The sequence below is a fragment of the Phyllobates terribilis genome, unplaced genomic scaffold (genome assembly GCF_046119375.1).
Source record: "Phyllobates terribilis strain yellow unplaced genomic scaffold, ASM4611937v1 Scaffold_1__5_contigs__length_1240528914, whole genome shotgun sequence".
In the NCBI taxonomy this organism is placed as follows: domain Eukaryota; kingdom Metazoa; phylum Chordata; class Amphibia; order Anura; family Dendrobatidae; genus Phyllobates; species Phyllobates terribilis.
The window spans coordinates 1012297007-1012318516 of NW_027362761.1; the positions used below are offsets into that span (position 1 = coordinate 1012297007).

A 21510-nucleotide genomic window follows, 5' to 3' on the forward strand; every position below is an offset into this window, starting at 1 on the left:
AGCCATGTGGTTAGGATCCAGTACTGTAAGGCTCGGTGATCTCTATTCTACAGCCATGTGATTAGGATCCAGCACTGTAAGGCTTGGGGATCTGTATTTTACAGTCATGTGGTTAGGATCCAGTACTGTAAGGCTCGGTGATCTGTACTCTACAGCCATGTGGTTAGGATCCAGTACTGTAAGGCTCGGTGATCTGTACTCTATAGCCATGTGGTTAGGATCCAGTACTGTAAGGCTCAGTGATCTGTACTCTACAGTCATGTGGTTAGGATCCAGTACTGTAATGCTCAGTGATCTCTATTCTACAGCCATGTGGTTAGGATCCAGCACTGTAAGGCTCGGTGATCTGTACTCTACAGTCATGTGGTTAGGATCCAGTACTGTAAGGCTCGGTGATCTGTATTCTACAGCCATGTGGTTAGGATCCAGCACTGTAAGGCTCGGTGATCTGTACTCTACAGTCATGTGGTTAGGATCCAGTACTGTAAGGCTCAGTGATCTGTATTCTACAGCCATGTGGTTAGGATCCAGCACTGTAAGGTTCGGTGATCTGTATTCTACAGCCATGTGGTTAGGATCCAGTACTGTAAGGCTCGGTGATCTGTATTCTACAGCCATGTGGTTAGGATCCAGTACTGTAAGGCTCGGTGATCTGTATTCTACAGTCATGTGGTTAGGATCCAGTACTGTAAGGCTCGGTGATCTGTACTTTACAGTCATGTGGTTAGGATCCAGCACTGTAAGGCTCGGTGATCTCTATTCTACAGCCATGTGGTTAGGATCCAACACTGTAAGGCTCAGTGATCTCTATTCTACAGCCATATGGTTAGGATCCAGTACTGTAAGGCTCGGTGATCTCTATTCTACAGCCATATGGTTAGGATCCAGTACTGTAAGGCTCGGTGATCTGTATTCTACAGCCATGTGGTTAGGATCCAGCACTGTAAGGTTCGGTGATCTCTATTCTACAGCCATGTGGTTAGGTTCCAGTACTGTAAGGCTCAGTGATCTGTATTCTACAGTCATGTGGTTAGGATCCAGTACTGTAAGGCTCGGTGATCTGTACTCTACACTCATGTGGTTAGGATCCAGTACTGTAAGGCTCGGTGATCTGTATTCTACAGTCATGTAGTTAGGATTCAGCACTGTAAGGCTCGGTGATCTGTACTTTACAGCCATGTGGTTAGGATCCAGCACTGTAAGGCTCGGTGATCTGTATTCTACAGCCATGTGGTTAGGATCCAGTACTGTAAGGCTCGGTGATCTCTATTCTACAGCCATGTGGTTAGGATCCAGTACTGTAAGGCTCGGTGATCTCTATTCTACAGCCATATGGTTAGGATCCAGTACTGTAAGGCTTGGTGATCTGTATTCTACAGCCATGTGGTTAGGATCCAGTACTGTAAGGCTCGGTGATCTGTATTCTACAGCCATGTGGTTAGGATCCAGCACTGTAAGGCTCGATGATTTGTATTCTACAGCCATGTGGTTAGGATCCAGCACTGTAAGGCTCGGTGATCTCTATTCTACAGCCATGTGATTAGGATCCAGCACTGTAAGGCTCGATGATTTGTATTCTACAGCCATGTGGTTAGGATCCAGTACTGTAAGGCTCGGTGATCTCTATTCTACAGCCATGTGATTAGGATCCAGCACTGTAAGGCTTGGGGATCTGTATTTTACAGTCATGTGGTTAGGATCCAGTACTGTAAGGCTCGGTGATCTGTACTCTACAGCCATGTGGTTAGGATCCAGTACTGTAAGGCTCGGTGATCTGTACTCTATAGCCATGTGGTTAGGATCCAGTACTGTAAGGCTCAGTGATCTGTACTCTACAGTCATGTGGTTAGGATCCAGTACTGTAATGCTCAGTGATCTCTATTCTACAGCCATGTGGTTAGGATCCAGCACTGTAAGGCTCGGTGATCTGTACTCTACAGTCATGTGGTTAGGATCCAGTACTGTAAGGCTCGGTGATCTGTACTCTACCGTCATGTGGTTAGGATCCAGTACTGTAAGGCTCGGTGATCTGTACTCTACAGTCATGTGGTTAGGATCCAGTACTGTAAGGCTTGGTGATCTGTATTTTACAGCCATGTGGTTAGGATCCAGTACTGTAAGGCTCAGTCATCTGTATTCTACAGCCTTGTGGTTAGAATCCAGCACTGTAAGGCTCGGTGATCTGTACTCTACAGTCATGTGGTTAGGATCCAGCACTGTAAGGCTCGGTGATCTGTACTCTACAGCCATGTGGTTAGGATCCAGTACTGTAAGGCTCGGGGATCTGTATTCTGCAGTCATGTGGTTAGGATCCAGTACTGTAAGGCTCGGTGATCTGTATTCTACAGCCATGTGGTTAGGATCCTGTACTGTAAGGCTCAGTGATCTGTATTCTACAGCCATGTGGTTAGGATCCAGCACTGTAAGGTTTGGTGATCTGTATTCTACAGCCATGTGGTTAGGATCCAGTACTGTAAGGCTCGGTGATCTGTATTCTACAGCCATGTGGTTAGGATCCAGTACTGTAAGGCTCGGTGATCTGTATTCTACAGTCATGTGGTTAGGATCCAGTACTGTAAGGCTCGGTGATCTGTACTTTACAGTCATGTGGTTAGGATCCAGCACTGTAAGGCTCGGTGATCTCTATTCTACAGCCATGTGGTTAGGATCCAGCACTGTAAGGCTCAGTGATCTCTATTCTACAGCCATATGGTTAGGATCCAGTACTGTAAGGCTCGGTGATCTCTATTCTACAGCCATATGGTTAGGATCCAGTACTGTAAGGCTCGGTGATCTGTATTCTACAGCCATGTGGTTAGGATCCAGCACTGTAAGGTTCGGTGATCTCTATTCTACAGCCATGTGGTTAGGTTCCAGTACTGTAAGGCTCAGTGATCTGTATTCTACAGTCATGTGGTTAGGATCCAGTACTGTAAGGCTCGGTGATCTGTACTCTACACTCATGTGGTTAGGATCCAGTACTGTAAGGCTCGGTGATCTGTATTCTACAGTCATGTAGTTAGGATTCAGCACTGTAAGGCTCGGTGATCTGTACTTTACAGCCATGTGGTTAGGATCCAGCACTGTAAGGCTCGGTGATCTGTATTCTACAGCCATGTGGTTAGGATCCAGTACTGTAAGGCTCGGTGATCTCTATTCTACAGCCATGTGGTTAGGATCCAGTACTGTAAGGCTCGGTGATCTCTATTCTACAGCCATATGGTTAGGATCCAGTACTGTAAGGCTTGGTGATCTGTATTCTACAGCCATGTGGTTAGGATCCAGTACTGTAAGGCTCGGTGATCTGTATTCTACAGCCATGTGGTTAGGATCCAGCACTGTAAGGCTCGATGATTTGTATTCTACAGCCATGTGGTTAGGATCCAGCACTGTAAGGCTCGGTGATCTCTATTCTACAGCCATGTGATTAGGATCCAGCACTGTAAGGCTCGATGATTTGTATTCTACAGCCATGTGGTTAGGATCCAGTACTGTAAGGCTCGGTGATCTCTATTCTACAGCCATGTGATTAGGATCCAGCACTGTAAGGCTTGGGGATCTGTATTTTACAGTCATGTGGTTAGGATCCAGTACTGTAAGGCTCGGTGATCTGTACTCTACAGCCATGTGGTTAGGATCCAGTACTGTAAGGCTCGGTGATCTGTACTCTATAGCCATGTGGTTAGGATCCAGTACTGTAAGGCTCAGTGATCTGTACTCTACAGTCATGTGGTTAGGATCCAGTACTGTAATGCTCAGTGATCTCTATTCTACAGCCATGTGGTTAGGATCCAGCACTGTAAGGCTCGGTGATCTGTACTCTACAGTCATGTGGTTAGGATCCAGTACTGTAAGGCTCGGTGATCTGTATTCTACAGCCATGTGGTTAGGATCCAGCACTGTAAGGCTCGGTGATCTGTACTCTACAGTCATGTGGTTAGGATCCAGTACTGTAAGGCTCAGTGATCTGTATTCTACAGCCATGTGGTTAGGATCCAGCACTGTAAGGTTCGGTGATCTGTATTCTACAGCCATGTGGTTAGGATCCAGTACTGTAAGGCTCGGTGATCTGTATTCTACAGCCATGTGGTTAGGATCCAGTACTGTAAGGCTCGGTGATCTGTATTCTACAGTCATGTGGTTAGGATCCAGTACTGTAAGGCTCGGTGATCTGTACTTTACAGTCATGTGGTTAGGATCCAGCACTGTAAGGCTCGGTGATCTCTATTCTACAGCCATGTGGTTAGGATCCAACACTGTAAGGCTCAGTGATCTCTATTCTACAGCCATATGGTTAGGATCCAGTACTGTAAGGCTCGGTGATCTCTATTCTACAGCCATATGGTTAGGATCCAGTACTGTAAGGCTCGGTGATCTGTATTCTACAGCCATGTGGTTAGGATCCAGCACTGTAAGGTTCGGTGATCTCTATTCTACAGCCATGTGGTTAGGTTCCAGTACTGTAAGGCTCAGTGATCTGTATTCTACAGTCATGTGGTTAGGATCCAGTACTGTAAGGCTCGGTGATCTGTACTCTACACTCATGTGGTTAGGATCCAGTACTGTAAGGCTCGGTGATCTGTATTCTACAGTCATGTAGTTAGGATTCAGCACTGTAAGGCTCGGTGATCTGTACTTTACAGCCATGTGGTTAGGATCCAGCACTGTAAGGCTCGGTGATCTGTATTCTACAGCCATGTGGTTAGGATCCAGTACTGTAAGGCTCGGTGATCTCTATTCTACAGCCATGTGGTTAGGATCCAGTACTGTAAGGCTCGGTGATCTCTATTCTACAGCCATATGGTTAGGATCCAGTACTGTAAGGCTTGGTGATCTGTATTCTACAGCCATGTGGTTAGGATCCAGTACTGTAAGGCTCGGTGATCTGTATTCTACAGCCATGTGGTTAGGATCCAGCACTGTAAGGCTCGATGATTTGTATTCTACAGCCATGTGGTTAGGATCCAGCACTGTAAGGCTCGGTGATCTCTATTCTACAGCCATGTGATTAGGATCCAGCACTGTAAGGCTCGATGATTTGTATTCTACAGCCATGTGGTTAGGATCCAGTACTGTAAGGCTCGGTGATCTCTATTCTACAGCCATGTGATTAGGATCCAGCACTGTAAGGCTTGGGGATCTGTATTTTACAGTCATGTGGTTAGGATCCAGTACTGTAAGGCTCGGTGATCTGTACTCTACAGCCATGTGGTTAGGATCCAGTACTGTAAGGCTCGGTGATCTGTACTCTATAGCCATGTGGTTAGGATCCAGTACTGTAAGGCTCAGTGATCTGTACTCTACAGTCATGTGGTTAGGATCCAGTACTGTAATGCTCAGTGATCTCTATTCTACAGCCATGTGGTTAGGATCCAGCACTGTAAGGCTCGGTGATCTGTACTCTACAGTCATGTGGTTAGGATCCAGTACTGTAAGGCTCGGTGATCTGTACTCTACCGTCATGTGGTTAGGATCCAGTACTGTAAGGCTCGGTGATCTGTACTCTACAGTCATGTGGTTAGGATCCAGTACTGTAAGGCTCGGTGATCTGTATTCTACAGCCATGTGGTTAGGATCCAGTACTGTAAGGCTTGGTGATCTCTATTCTGCAGCCATGTGGTTAGAATCCAGGACTGTAAGGCTCGGTGATCTGTATTCTACAGCCATGTGGTTAGGATCCAGTACTGTAAGGCTCAGTGATCTGTATTCTGCAGCCATGTGGTTAGGATCCAGCACTGTAAGGCTCGGTGATCTCTATTCTACAGCCATGTGGTTAGGATCCAGCACTATAAGGCTCGGTAATCTGTACTCTACAGTCATGTGGTTAGGATCCAGTACTGTAAGGCTCGGTGATCTGTACTCTACCGTCATGTGGTTAGGATCCAGTACTGTAAGGCTCGGTGATCTGTACTCTATAGTCATGTGGTTAGGATCCAGTACTGTAAGGCTCGGTGATCTGTATTCTACAGCCATGTGGTTAGGATCCAGTACTGTAAGGCTTGGTGATCTGTATTCTACAGCCTTGTGGTTAGGATCCAGTACTTTAAGGCTCGGGGATCTGTATTCTACAGTCATGTGGTTAGGATATCCAGTACTGTAAGGCTCAGTGATCTGTACTCTACAGCCATGTGGTTAGGATCCAGTACTGTAAGGCTCGGTGATCTCTATTCTACAGCCATGTGGTTAGGATCCAGCACTTTAAGGGTCGGTGATCTGTACTCTACAGTCATGTGGTTAGGACCCAGCACTGTAAGGCTCGGTGATCTGTACTCTACAGTCATGTGGTTAGGATCCAGTACTGTAAGGCTTGGTGATCTGTATTTTACAGCCATGTGGTTAGGATCCAGTACTGTAAGGCTCAGTCATCTGTATTCTACAGCCTTGTGGTTAGAATCCAGCACTGTAAGGCTCGGTGATCTGTACTCTACAGTCATGTGGTTAGGATCCAGCACTGTAAGGCTCGGTGATCTGTACTCTACAGCCATGTGGTTAGGATCCAGTACTGTAAGGCTCGGGGATCTGTATTCTGCAGTCATGTGGTTAGGATCCAGTACTGTAAGGCTCGGTGATCTGTATTCTACAGCCATGTGGTTAGGATCCTATACTGTAAGGCTCAGTGATCTGTATTCTACAGCCATGTGGTTAGGATCCAGCACTGTAAGGTTCGGTGATCTGTATTCTACAGCCATGTGGTTAGGATCCAGTACTGTAAGGCTCGGTGATCTGTATTCTACAGCCATGTGGTTAGGATCCAGTACTGTAAGGCTCGGTGATCTGTATTCTACAGTCATGTGGTTAGGATCCAGTACTGTAAGGCACGGTGATCTGTACTTTACAGTCATGTGGTTAGGATCCAGCACTGTAAGGCTCGGTGATCTCTATTCTACAGCCATGTGGTTAGGATCCAGCACTGTAAGGCTCAGTGATCTCTATTCTACAGCCATATGGTTAGGATCCAGTACTGTAAGGCTCGGTGATCTCTATTCTACAGCCATATGGTTAGGATCCAGTACTGTAAGGCTCGGTGATCTCTATTCTACAGCCATATGGTTAGGATCCAGTACTGTAAGGCTCGGTGATCTCTATTCTGCAGCCATGTGGTTAGGATCCAGCACTGTAAGGCTTGGCACCAGAAATATGCAGTGATCTGTATTCTACAGCCATGTGCTGTGCACATCTTGAATACCAATAGATTAATTCCCCAAATTTTGCTTTTCTTTCCATTCATTTGCAATTCTATTAATGTTTTAGTGCCGTTGCGTTTCTCCGTGTAACATATTTGATTGAATTATTCATTTTGCTGTAGGGAATGCACCCAAACCATGAACTGCTAACCTAAATCATTGTGATGGAGGAAAACAATGTTTATAGCAATGACAGAATACATTTGTTATCTAACTGTATAGGTTTATTATGTTGTCAGGACACTTTATTGGTTTAGATCTTCTTTGGTTATGCACTTTATAAACAACACTTATATATAATAATGAAAAGCTTTCCTATAGTGTACCATGATGGGATTGTGACTTCAAAATTCACCTATTAAAATTCAGGGATTACAAAACAGACTGTAGAAGAAAGAATTATTAACTCCCAAATGTTACTTGTTTAGGGCATTAACCACTGGCTCCCAGGCTAAAGTGGCCATGGCAACGGCAGGAGGGGGCACCCAGATGGTCAACATGGTGGCACCATGCTCTGGCGGAGTACCCTGCCAGAAGCTACAGGGAAATGGTGTGGACTTTAGCAAAACAGTGAATGCAAATGGCGTCTCCCCAACTGTTCCAGGAGGACATATCCAAACCAGCCCACAGTCCAAGGTCCTCATTCACATGAGCGGCCAAATGACTGTGAACCAGGCCCGCAATGCTGTCCGCACAGGTAGGACCAATGACATAACATGAAACTTGCATAACTTTTCATCATACAATGAATACGCAGAATACAGCTGCTTTTTCCTTGATTGAAATATATGGCAAGTGAAGCTTGACTGCTGACTTGTTTCACTCACTGTACTTTATATCTGCATTTACATGTGTAATTCTTGCTTGAGAATTTCAGCAATTTGCCTTCGTATATTCTGCCCATATTTTAACTGTATTTTGGAGTCGGACAAAATACAGATCTGTCCTCAGTTATCATTTTATGAATATTATTAGGACTTCAATTTTTTTAACATTGAAAATCAAATACAATATCGTGACATGCTATGAATACCCTCCTCATACCAAGAATGACATCTCAACCACTGTGTGACCACAGATATAGCAGAAACATCTCTTAACAGAGTATCATACAATCATGTTTATTTTCAAAGCTGGTCATCTCACGCCCCTCATCTTAGTCACGGGGAACAGTAAGATAGGACACATCTGTATCAAGAACACACTGAGGGTACAATTCATCAGAGTGTTTTCGGCAGAATTTTGTTTTAAAAACTATTTGAAATATTGCAAAATTTTTACACAATAATTTAGCAACTTTTGGCGTTTTTTTACCAATCCCAGCCAGCTTCGGCAACTTTCTGGAAAGTGGGAAGAGCTTAGCTGGGAGGAGCGTGGTCAAGTGCGGCTGACAAATTCATCATATCATTTATGCCACAAAAATGGAGTAATTTATCACACAAATGTATTCCAGTTCCTGAGTGGAGTGGTGCACAACAGCTGAAAGATACACCAACTTCATGCATGAATTTGGTGCATTTACGCCAGAGCACTCTTCATCAAGACTGGTGTGCAGAACACCATCTTTTTTACTTTTTTTTTTCTCCATTCAACAATGAAGAAACTGCTGGCAGTCTCTTAATTGAAGAATTTGGGAAAGTGTTCAAAAAGCCACCAAGGCATCTTTTGACTTGGAGTGTAAAGTATAGAGCATCTTCCAAGTGGAGGATGCATTAAGAATGATATGCTCACTTCTTTTAGCCACTCGATGTATTGTGAAACCTGAAGCTGTTAAAAGACGTTTAAAAGCCTGAACATATTCACAGCAAGTCTTTTTAACATAGATATGCTTATTTTCATTCTTCTGAGTATTTTCTGAGCACTTTTTCTGGTGGCTTTCAGGGCTGACCTAGTTGAAAAAGACGTCTTAAGTATCGGACGTGTGCTATCCGTCGTTTTTATGGGTAACACTCGTCCCTATGTTATTCTATGGAGGTGTGCACATGTCCGATTTTTTTCCTTGGACCGTAGCATGCACGAGCTGCCTCCGATAATCATATGGCACTTGCCCAGTCATGTCAGTGAGTCCATGGAAAACATCAGACTGCACCAGATGACCTTATTTTAACGGACAGACTGAATGGAGAAGATGGAGATTTTTAAATTTTTTGTTTAATTTTCCACAACCAAGAAATTTGGATCACACTCTAAGCAAACTGTGATCGGGGTGTGATTAGCATAATGGGACCGATTTCCTCAGATGACCCTAGCCTTAGACAGATGGGAGGAATACTTGGTCAAATATGGCGACAGTCACTACCCCAAATGTAAAACTACAATAAAACAAATCTGACCAGCACCTCATGAATTGAAAGTGCCTGAAGTTTTCATCATACAAGACCTTAATTTTAACCTAAATGCTTTTGAATATAGGTATGGTCATTTAATTAAACAAAACTGACTGCCAAAAGTTTTGCATCTACTATTTATTGATCACAACATAGAGAGTAATTCATTGTTTACAATGCCATAACTTAGTATTTTGTAGCATAACCTCTTGCTTTAATTACTGCACCACACTGACGGGTCGTTGAAGCCACTAGGGTATTCAAGACATCTTGAGGGATCTTGCTCCTTCCATTTGCAAATCTGCAAACAATTCATCTTTATTGCTATGGGTACGGGCCACAACTCATCGCTCTAATTCAACCCAAAGGTGCTCTATAGGGTGTAAATCAGATGATTGGTTTGGCCATTGCAACTGGTGAACATTTCTCTTTGCTAAGCAATTTTTAACTAAATTGCATGTGTGCTTAGGATTATTGTATTGTTGGAATTTCCATCCCCTGCCTACTTTGGTTTTACCATGTGGCAGCATTACATTCTCCAGTATAGCCTTACATTTTCCAATTAGGCGGTATATATAGTGCTTGCCATCACTACCAAACAGATTGAACTTGGATTCATCCGACCACAACACCTTAGACCAATCTGTCTCTTTCTATTGGCTGTGTTCTTTGGCAAACTCAAGTCAAACCTTCCATTCTTTGCAGAGATGAAAGGTTTCTTGACTGGAACTCGTGCACTCAACCCTTCTGCTATTAACAGGCGACTAACTTTGACCCCATATTCTTCATTTCGTGTGAAATCTGTACAGCACTTTTATGGACATCAGATACTGACTTTTTCTTAATAATGTGATCAACTCTGAAGGAAGTTTTCCATGGCCGACCACTTCTAGGTTTGTCAGCTGTTCCATAACCTTCTTTTTCTTTCTTTAATATACGTGACACTTGACTTTGAGAACAGTTGAATTCCATAGCTTCCTCTTTTTGGCTTTTGCCTGAATAATAAGCTTTCTGACATCTTGTGATAAATTTGGCTTTGTCTTTGCCATGTTTTAAGTTAACACTAGTGTTGAGCGATACCTTCCGATATCAGGAAATATCGGATCGGATTGGATCGGGCCGATACCCAAAAAGTATCGGATATCGCCGATTCCAATACCGGAAACCAATGCAAGTCAATGGGACACAAATATCGTAATGAAAATAAACCCTTTCTTTCCTTGTAGGTTAATTCTACATGAAGGAAAACAACTAACAATAATGTAGAATGTATTGGGGGAGGTGGTTGCCCAAATCGATGGGAACAGTGCTCACAGTGAAACATGAAAAGAAGGCAATTCAGCAGCGGCATACACCGGTACCCGACAATTTATAACAGAAAGAATAGAGCTTCACACATAGATTAGATAGATAGAAACATGTCAGTCACATATATATGAAGTACAGTGACAGTGTTGCTTACTGCACTTGTCATTTAGTGTAAAGGATTTATTTAAAAAAATATTAGTGTTTTCATGCACCGTCTCTTTAAAAAAGCCGGCCGGCAATTCAGCCGCGGTACCCGACAATTTATAACAGAAAGATAGAGCATCACACATAGATTAGATAGATAGAAACATGTCAGTCACATTTATAAGAAGTACAGTGACAGTGTTGATTACAGTACTTGTCATTTAGTGTTAAAATAAAGGATTTATTAAAAAAAAATTGGCGTGGGGTTCCCCCTAATTTTAGTCTCTAGCGGAGGTTAAGCAGACGGCTGGGGCAGATGTTTGAAGCCTGGGAAGGGGGTAATACCCACGGAGCTTCCCAGGCTACTAATATCAGCCCCCAGCTGAATACCTAGCCTTTACTAGCTATTAAAATGGGGGACCCCCCCAAAAAAATGACGTGGGGTCCCCCCTATTTTAATAGCTAGCAAAGGCTAGGCAGACAGCTGGGGGCTGATATTAATAGCCCAGGAAGGGTGCCATGAATATTGGCCCCCTCCCAGGCTAGAAACACCAGCCGCCCCAGAAATGGCGCATCCATAGGATGCGCCAATTCTGGCACTTAGCCTCGCTTTTCCCACTGCCCTGTAGCGGTGGCAGTGGGGTAATAGGGCTGGGGTTGATGTCAGCTTATAATGCCAGCTGACATCAAGCCCAGGTTAGTAATGGAGAGGCGTCTATAAGACACCCACATTCCTAACCCCATAGTCAAAGTTAAAAAAAACACAAACACCCAGAATAAAGTCCTTTAATTGAAATAAACACACAATTCTTTATTGTTCTAAATTAAACCATACTTACCATCACGCCCATTCCAGCTGAAGCCAACGATCTCCTGCAATAAAAATAAAATAATAAAGCAACCTCATCCTTACCTTCCCATGGTTCCCAGGACAGCTCCAGCTCTGCTACATCGAGATGACAGGCTGGACCGCAGCAGAACGCTGCCATCCAGCCTGTCATCCCGCAGACACTGAGAAGCGCAGGTATGCTTGCTCTCCTCAGTGTCTGGCTGTGACGGCATCCAGATGAGCCGAGTTCATGTCCAATGAACTCAGCTCACCTCATGCACGTCACTGACAGCGTGGGAGAATTCTCCTGCGCATGCGGTGAGCGTGAGAGACTCGGCTCATCGGGATGCCGTCACAGCCTGAAAATGAGGAGCGCAAGCACGCCTGCGCTTCTCAGTGTCTGCGGGATGACAGGCTGGATGGCAGCGTTCTGCAGGTCCAGCCTGTCATCTTGATGTAGCAGAGCTGAAGCTGTCCTGGGAACCATGGAAAGGTAAGGATGATGTTGCTTTATTATTTTACTTTTATTGCAGGAGATCGTTGGCTTCAGCTGGAATGGGTGTGACGGTAAGTATGGTTTAATTTAGAACAATAAAGAATTGTGTGTTTATTTCAATTAAAGGACTTTATTCTGGGTGTTGTGTTTTTTTTTAAATACTTTACTAGAAATTCATGGCGGTCATGTCTAATATTGGCGTGACCCCATGAATTTTCGGGCTTAGGGCCAGCTGATAATGCCAAGCTGGCCCTAACCCCTTTATTACCCAGTGAGCCACCGCACCAGGGCCCTGGATGAGTTGGGTACAGCGCCAGAAGATGGCGCTTCTATGGACGCGGCATTTTCCGGGGTGGCTGCGGACTGCAATTTGCAGCGGGGGGGGGGCCAGAAAGCTTGGGCCTCCCTTGGCTGCAGATTCCAGTCCCCAGCTGCCTAGTTGTACCTGGCTGGACACAAAAATAGGGCGAAGCCCCACGTAAATTTTTTTTAAATTATTTCATGAAATTCCTGAAATAATTAAAAAAAAATTGACGTGGGGCTTCGCCCTATATTTGTGTCCAGCCAGGTACAGCAGGCAGGAACGGGCTGCCCCCAACTACCAGCTGCCTATTTGTACCTGGTTGGACACAACAATATAGGGAAGCCCTTTTTTTCTTTATTATTTCATGAATTTCATGAAATAATTTAAAAAAAAAATACGTGGGGCTTCTCCCTATTTTTGTGTCCAGCCAGGTACAACTAGGCAGCTGGGGGATGGAATCTGCAGCGCAGGGAGACCCAAGCTTTCTGGGCCCCCCCCCCACCCCCTCCGCTGCAAATTGCAGTCTGCAGCCACCCCGGAAAATGGCGCGTTCATAGAAGCTGGATGCTGTACCTGGCAGGCATACAAAAATATGGCAAAGCCCACGTCAAAATTTTTGGGAAAAATTAATTAAAAAATAAATAATAATTTAGGGACTGCATCTTTATTAACTCCTCAAATGTCATTTAGTGTTAAAATAAAGGATTTATTTAAAAAAAAATTGGCGTGGGATCCCCCATAATTTTAGTCTCTAGCGGAGGTTAAGCCGACGGCTGGGGCAGATGTTTGAAGCCTGGGAAGGGGGTAATACCCACGGAGCTTCCCAGACTACTAATATCAGCCCCCAGCTGAATACCTAGCCTTTACTAGCTATTAAAATGGGGGACCCCCCCAAAAAATGACGTGGGGTCCCCCCTATTTTAATAGCTAGCAAAGGCTAGGCAGACAGCTGGGGGCTGATATTAATAGCCCAGGAAGGGTGCCATGAATATTGGCCCCCTCCCAGGCTAGAAACACCAGCCGTAAGCCGCCCCAGAAATGGCGCATCCATAGGATGCGCCAATTCTGGCACTTAGCCTCGCTCTTCCACGCTGCCCTGGTGCGGTAGCAGGGGGTAATAGGGTTGGGGTTCATGTCAGCGCCAGCTGCCATGAAGCCCAGGTTAGTAATGATGGGCGTCTATAAGACACCCCCATTACTAATCTACAAAGTGTTAAAAAGAAAAAAACACACTACACCCAGAAAAAAATAATTTATTTGAAATAAAACACACCATTTTATTTAATTCTTAGTTTACTAAAAAAAAAAATAGTTACCTGTCCACGTTCCTGCGCTGATCTCCCATGCACAGCTGTCACATCTGGAGATGGTGACAGCTGTGCATGGCTGCTGTAAGCTCACACTGCCGGGAACACGTCCGCTCCCGGCAGCGGGAGCCACTGACTGAGGTCACCGGAGTGCATTCAGGCAGCGCAGCTCCGGAGACCTCCTTTACGGCACTGCTGTACCGTGGGAATTTCTCACGATACAGCAGGGCCGTAAAGGAGCTAAGCGGAGCAGCGCTGCCTGAACTCCAGCGAACCCGCTTATGCAATGACGGGGCTGCTTTACGGCCCCGTCATTCTAGCGGCGGCAGCGGTTCAGAGCGGTCACATTCTATGTGGCTGCTCTAAACTGGAGATCATCGTGGGACACTCGTGGACTACTACGGAGGGGTAAGGATAAGGTTGTGGTTTATTATTTTAGATTTTATTACAGGAGATCGATGGCTTCGGGGAATTAGGTGTCTAGGTGAGTATAGGTGTATTTTTTTTATTTTTTACTTTATTTTAGGTGGCGATCGGCGGGGACAGGTAATGTATGAACTAATTTATTTTAGGTAACCACTGGCCACCAATGAAATGTATTTAAAATTTATTGGGGACACAGTAGGGCAATTTAAATAGTTGGATCAGGCTGATGGGAACTACTGCTCCCATCGAGCTGATCCTGCTGGCACGAGTGGACGGGGGACAGACATAGGCCGATGGGAGTAGTAGTGTCACATCGGCCTATGTCTGCCTGCACGCACACACCCCCCAGACATCGCACAGACACCGCGCACACCCGCACACACTCGCAGACATCGCACAGACACCGCGCACACACCTGCAGACATCGCATAGACACCGCACACACTCGCAGACATCGCACAGACACCGCACACACTCGCAGACATCGCACAGACACTGCACACACACCCGCAAACATCGCACACACACTAATCATGACGGGCTGTGTGGGAGGTGAGGCTGACCTGTGCGAAAGTTCATGTGAGTTCATGCAATGCAGTCAAGCATGAACTCACATGAACCCTCTGAGGGCACCGCGGCGACTTCAAATGAACAGCTGATCAGCATCACCTGATACCTCAGCTGTTCATTTGAAATAACCGGCGGGAAAGCGCAGCACAGAACGCGAAAGCCGGCGGTGAAGTCTTTTCACTGCCGGCTTCCCCGCCCGGGTCCTTTGCTCCCCGCTCCTTGGTGCTGTGCTCCCCGCCCGGTCCTAACTTACGATCGGGATGGGAGGTGGCGAGAGTAGCGCAGGATCGGGGTGGGAGGCTGCGGGGAAGCAGTATGGGGCTGTGTGATTGTTTAAAAGCCGGCGGCTTTTTACCGCCCGCCGGCTTTTAAACAATCAGGAGAATTCTCTCACCCTGGGATGGCATTTTGATGACAGGCTGGATCGCAGCTGAGCGCTGCCATCCAGCTTGTCATCCTTCAGAGACACTGCAGAGCGCAGGCATTATGGGACCTTCCGATTCCGGTATTCGATATTGTAAAAGTATCGGAATTAAGTATCGGAATTCCGATACCGCGAATATCGGCCGATACTCGATATTTCAGTATCGGAATGCTCAACACTACTTAACACACATAAAAAAAATAAAATTTTAGGCAAAATTCGACTACCCATGGCAAAATATGCAAAGCATTTGGCCCAGCAAATGTTGAAAACTAACACATAAAGGGATAAAACAATGTCAAACATAATTTTCGTCTTTATAGCTGACAACCATTTGCCTCCGGTTTACTAAAATCACCAGGAAAATTGCATCACAACAACCAGACAGAAGTAATAACACTTTAAAAAAAATGCAAAACTTTTGGTTGCCACTGTGTGAATTGTAAACTGCATTACTGTTTTAGGATTTATTGAACAAGTTGCAATTTTGTGTCTCCCCATCTGCTACAACATCTGTATGTAGTATGCAGCCATATTTTGACATGGATTTGTATGTAACTAGGAGAAGCTGCAGCTGTCAAACAATGTAGTGATGGAGAGCACTAATACAGCGCAATGTCGTGCAGACACAATATGGACCTGAATACAAGTCTGGGTACAGAACTGTAATTCTGGTTTATATTATAAGTTAATGACATTTCTCTTGCGCGGATGTGCATTGAATTGCTTGGCTGCCTCCTTACTAGATGCTTTTATCCTAACTTTGAGTATGAGTACAAGAATTCAAGTTATTTACTTAAGAGGCAATGAGAGCTCGGAGTGCTGGGATCTAAATGCTTTAATATTGCCTCTAAACATTGTTATGGGGTTATTGATTGGATCTTGCTTTTCTTTTTTCTCCTCTTTAATTTTCCTCTGAAAACTGAGAAGTCCCTTTATGGTCATTGGTAGAAATGTCTGCGCCATCGAGAAAACACATTACCCAAAGTGAAATTGTCAAATCTGTTTTACAACGGAAAAGGGAGCGTTAGACGTAGGAGAATGCTGTACTACACATCTGTTCCCGGGCTCGTCATTTACAGATCTCTTTATTAAGCTCCATAGGACAAATTGATGAAATGGGAAATATACATATTTTCGCTCTATAAAATCTTTGTGAGTTCAGTGAAAGGGTGAATAAAGTATCAAGTTTTACTGTTCCGCTGAATATTGAGTATATGGACGGTTATTCCGCTAAGGGCGAGAATAAAGGCAGCAGAGAGGTGCAATAAAACAAAGCTAAGAAAACATTGTTATTTTCTCATATGGTCATTTAAATTTATAAGATCGACTCCTTCTGCCCAGATTGACCTAAAGCTTAGGCTCCCATAATAAAAAAGAAAACAAGTGCTGGCATTCCTGGCGCTGCCCTGTAAAAACAAGTGTAATTAGATTAGGCAGCTGCTGATGGTGCTGGGCAATGTAAGCCGCATGGATCCACTAACGGCACTTATTAATCCTCTTCAGGTAGTAACCATTAGATACACTACATAATAAGCCTTCTGCAGTTTGAGAGGTGGAACGCCGAGAGGGGACATTGTAGGTTTACCTGCAGTGAGCGTACTACAATAATGCATTCCCATTGCTTGTATAGCGCAAACATATTCCACAGTGCTGTACAGAGATTGTCGCACTCAGTCACATTCCTGCCCCCAGCTAGAGCTCACAATTTAATTTTTTGGATTCATTGTCTGGAACTAGGTGTTGAAAAGCAGCTCTGCTAACCACATGCCCAGCTGATCATGAGGACACAGACCAACTAGCATCATTGCTTCTGTCACAGCTGTAGAAATACACACGGATCACACATCCAAAAACCGCATCTTGATCTATTGCAGCGAGGCAAAAATGTACAAAACTGAACATGAGGTTCTTAGTTTAACATCCTGATCAGACTGTATGAAGCCACTGCCGCGTCACAGCGAACCTCGTAATGGGTCCCTGACCTAAAAGGTGCAGCAACCACCACCACGGGGATAGTGCACCAGGAGGGCGAGCGACCTGGTGCCCAGCAGCACCAATTCTGCAAGGCTGAGCACCCATGACTCCACCCCACCCCACTCCACAGGCGCAGCAGCACTGGCCACCACACAGCACCAACACCAAGTGAAAGGACCTAAAACACTTAACTTCCACATGTTCTTAGTCTACTGTATGAGCTGAGAGCAAAAATAGGAGGAACCCCTCCTGCTGATTAAAAACGCCTGTGCCAAATGGTCCCAAAAGAGGAGGCAGACCATGCAGTTGCTTCTGGGCTCAATGGGGTAATCTGTCTCTGCTCACTTCTCCCTCAAGAGGAGCGCGGGGCCAGTGACATCACATCAACACATATCCAACTCGTCTTGTGGGTGGCAGATATAGCACACTTGTCCTATTGTAATTAGAATAGGACACATTTGTGATACCGGCCACTCTCACACGTGAACTAGCCGATATAGATGCAACGTCCCGTGCCCCGCTCATCTCTCGATGCAGAAGCGAGCAGAGATACATTACCCCTTAACAGAGCAATGGAGGCCACGTGTTTATTTTCACCAGGTAAACCAATATCAGTGCACAAAATTTAGAAATAAACATTTCTGACATGCAAAAACAAAAACCAAAAAAATTAGTGATCAATATAGCCACCTTTCTTTATGATGACACTCAACAGCCTTCCATCCAGAGATTCTGTCAGTTGCTTGATCTGTTTTCGATCAACATTGCGTGCAGCAGCCACCACAGCCTCCCAGACACTGTTCCAAGAGGTGTACGGTTTTCCCTCCCTGTAGATCTCATATTTTATGATGGACCACAGGTTCTCTATGGGGTTCAGATCAGGTGAACAAGGGGGCCATGTCATTATTTTTTCTTCTTTTAGACCTTTACTGGCCAGCCACCCTGTGGAGTAGTTGGATGCATGTGATGGAGCATTGTCCTGCATGAAAATCATGTTTTTCTTGAACGATACCGACTTCTTCCTGTACCACTGCTTGAAGAAGTTGTCTTTAAGAAACTGGCAGTAGGTCTGGGAGTTGAGCTTCACTCCATCCTCAACCCGAAAAGGTCCCACAAGTTCATCTTTGATGATACCAGCCCATACCAGTACCCCACCTCAACCTTGCTGGCGTCTGAGTCGGAGTGGAGCTCTCTGCCCTTTACTGATCCAGCCTCTGGCCCATCCATTTGGCCCATCAAGAGTCACTCTCATTTCATCAGTCCATAAAACCTTTGAAAAATCAGTTTTAAGATATTTCTTGGCCCATTCTTGACGGTTTATCTTATGTTTCTTGTTCAAAGGGGATCGTTTTTCAGCCTTCCTTACCTTGGCCATGTCCCTGAGTATCGCACACCTTGTGCTTTTTGATACTCCAGTAACGTTGCAGCTCTGAAATATGGCAAAACTGGTGGCAAATGGCATCTTGGCAGCTTCACGCTTGATTTTCCTCAATTCATGGGCAGTTATTTTGCACCTTTTTTGGCCAACACACTTCTTGCGACCCTGTTGGCTATTTTCCATGAAACGCTTGATTGTTCGGTGATCACGCTTCAAACGTTTGGAAATTTCAAGACTGCTGCATCCCTCTACAAGACATCTCACAATTTTGGACTTTTCAGAGCCCGTCAGATCTCTCTTCTGACCCATTTTGCCAAAGGAAAGGAAGTTGCCTAATAATTAAGCACATTTTATATAGGGTGTTGATGTCATTAGACAACACCCCTCCTCATTACAGAGATGCACATCACCAGATTTACTTAATTGGTAGTTGGCTCTCAAGCCTATGCAGCTTGGAGTAGGATAACATGTATAAAAAGTATCATGTAATCAAAATACTCATTTGCCTAATAATTCTGCACACGGTGTACACCTCTCCCATCCTGAACATGGCCGTTGATAGAGGGGCATGTGGCCTGACTTGTCCATTAGTAATCTCACGCTACCTCCATGGAAGACAGCAATAAAAGACCCCTCTAGGCGGCGGGTGATAATAATTATCCCTTACTTACCAATAGTTTCCCCGTTCCCTTTTTACTGTACAGTAATTTATAAATAAGCAGTATTACCCCTGTGGAAACACTCTGCGCATGTGCGGCTTCTCTGAATGTCCAGAACCTGCGCTAGTGCAGACGATAGCTTGGTGTAAGGTGATGGCGACTTTCATCTGTCAGTGTGTTGCCTGTATGCCTGAAACTTATCTGACACATTTCTAATAGCAACCCATAAAGAGTTCACCCACTTTAAAATTCATTTTTGCCTCTGGCTTAGTCCCTTCAGGCCAGCTCTCTGCTCTTCCTGAGGGCGGCTGGTAGATTTCATTCCCGTTTAGGCCCCTGTTTTGCTTTTAAAAGGTGTGATTCTAGTATAAGTGGTATATTAGGGAATTGCACCTGATAGAATTTTTAAATGGTTCCCTACTCCATTATCTTCCATGACACCTCTTAGTGGCAAAAATGTAAGCTGGCACCTTTAGGGGGGCTGCGCTGCGGGAATGAAGAGCCTCGGGATTCCAAAACGTTTTTTATTAATACCAACGCATTTCTGCGCCAAGCCAGCACCCTTCTCAAGGTATAAAAAATATAAGTGTCATTTGGTTTTTATATCTCGAGAGAGGGGCCGGTCTGGCACAGAAACGCGTTAGTATTAATAAAAACTGTTTTGGAATCCCAAGGCATTTAATTCCCGCAGCGCAGGCCGCCTAAAGGTCCCAGCTTCCATATTTGCCATTATACATCTGGACAAACTGTTTCCTCCAGCCACGGGGCTGCAGCAGCTGCTTTCCACTCTTTTATAGGTGTTGTGCCTGCACACAACACCTTTGTGTGAGTGCTACCATTGCTTCTACCTATCCTTTACCAGAGGTATCATCCTATTTTGTGTGCTCTCCTGTTCCTCTCTATGACACCTCTTTGTGACTCATTTCTTTTACCGGTTCCTTCCAGCCGCTGCTCATGGTCAGGAGCGTCCGACTGCTGCAGTTACCCCCATGCAAGCGCAGAACCCATCTTGCCTTATCCCAGCAGCTTCTGTCAACAACCACCAAGGCGGCTCTCAGCCCATGCAGCCACCGCTTTCCAGTCCAGCAGCTTACATCAACGCCGCGATGAATCTCAACAGACCAAATGTGCCAATGGCTGCTACCCCTTCCAGTACCAGTGTCCCCTCCTTAGAGGTAGATGGCAACTGGAAAGCGAGCTCCGCAGTCACTGGATGTTCTTCATCTCCCGATAACGCACCTTCAAATTCCGCCCCCAACAAGCAGGACAAGGACAGCAAGGTGAGTGCGGCACAGTAAAATAAGGTCACTGGGTATGAAACATTTTGCAGCGTCTATTTTTTAGTGTAGATTAGTACATGAGCTGTGATCTGTTTGGTAGTCGAAGTGGGTAAAAGTTCTATTTTTGTCTGTGCTGTTTTTTTTTATACAGGAACCCCTTATTCTCTCATTGCAGGAGGAGGAGCGATGTCATATTGTCTTTAGTATTATATAAATAGATTCATCTGTTCCAGGTTTAACACAATCTTTCTTTATTACACGGGAGGTGAAGTGATGTCTCAACTACTTCACATATAATTATGTGTGATGCTAGATGACAAGTCTTCAGCAAACAATACATTCACATATCAGACGCCTACAACTCTTGAGTAGTAAGATATTGGTATGGTTGTGGAAAGCAATAATCCATAGAAAATCATTGCCTTGTAAGTTCCAAATATTACATATATATCACAAATGGAGAAATACCAGGGGCCACTTTATAACTGTAAAAAGTGATCCCTTATTGGCCATCCCTGTCATCTTATAGGCGTTGTCCAGTAGGTCATCTGCTTGCTGGTCCAGCGGCAGCCGGATGTGTGGTGTACAGAGCCCGAACACTACAGCTTCATACACCTTGTAGTGGCTGTTCGGAGTACTGCTGCTCAGCTTATATTAAAAGGGTTCTTCTCTACTGGACAACCTCTCATGAATGGCGGCCTGCATAGAATAGGAAAAAATGTCTACTTACCTCCCGTACCAGCACCTCCCGCTCCTCCGCCCTGAGCCCTGTCTTCCCCGACGGACGGTCTTGTAACATAAACAGTGCCATGTCACCATTTCAGCCAATCAGCGGCCTCTGATAGGCTGGATCCTTCACTATTCTGGAAGACGGATTTCCTTTCACAGCAATTATGA

At 44.9% G+C, this 21510-nt stretch overlaps 1 protein-coding gene across 2 annotated transcripts in view; it reads left to right on the top strand.

Annotated features, from left to right (window-relative positions):
* SH3RF1 (SH3 domain containing ring finger 1) overlaps positions 1-21510 on the top strand; it is a 231248-nt gene that overhangs the window by 201158 nt on the left and 8580 nt on the right. For both annotated transcript variants that reach the window (XM_073644112.1, XM_073644123.1), the window contains 2 exons: positions 7613-7881; positions 20279-20613. In XM_073644112.1, coding sequence (XP_073500213.1) covers positions 7613-7881; positions 20279-20613 — 604 coding nt within the window. The remainder of the gene's footprint in view (positions 1-7612; positions 7882-20278; positions 20614-21510) is intronic.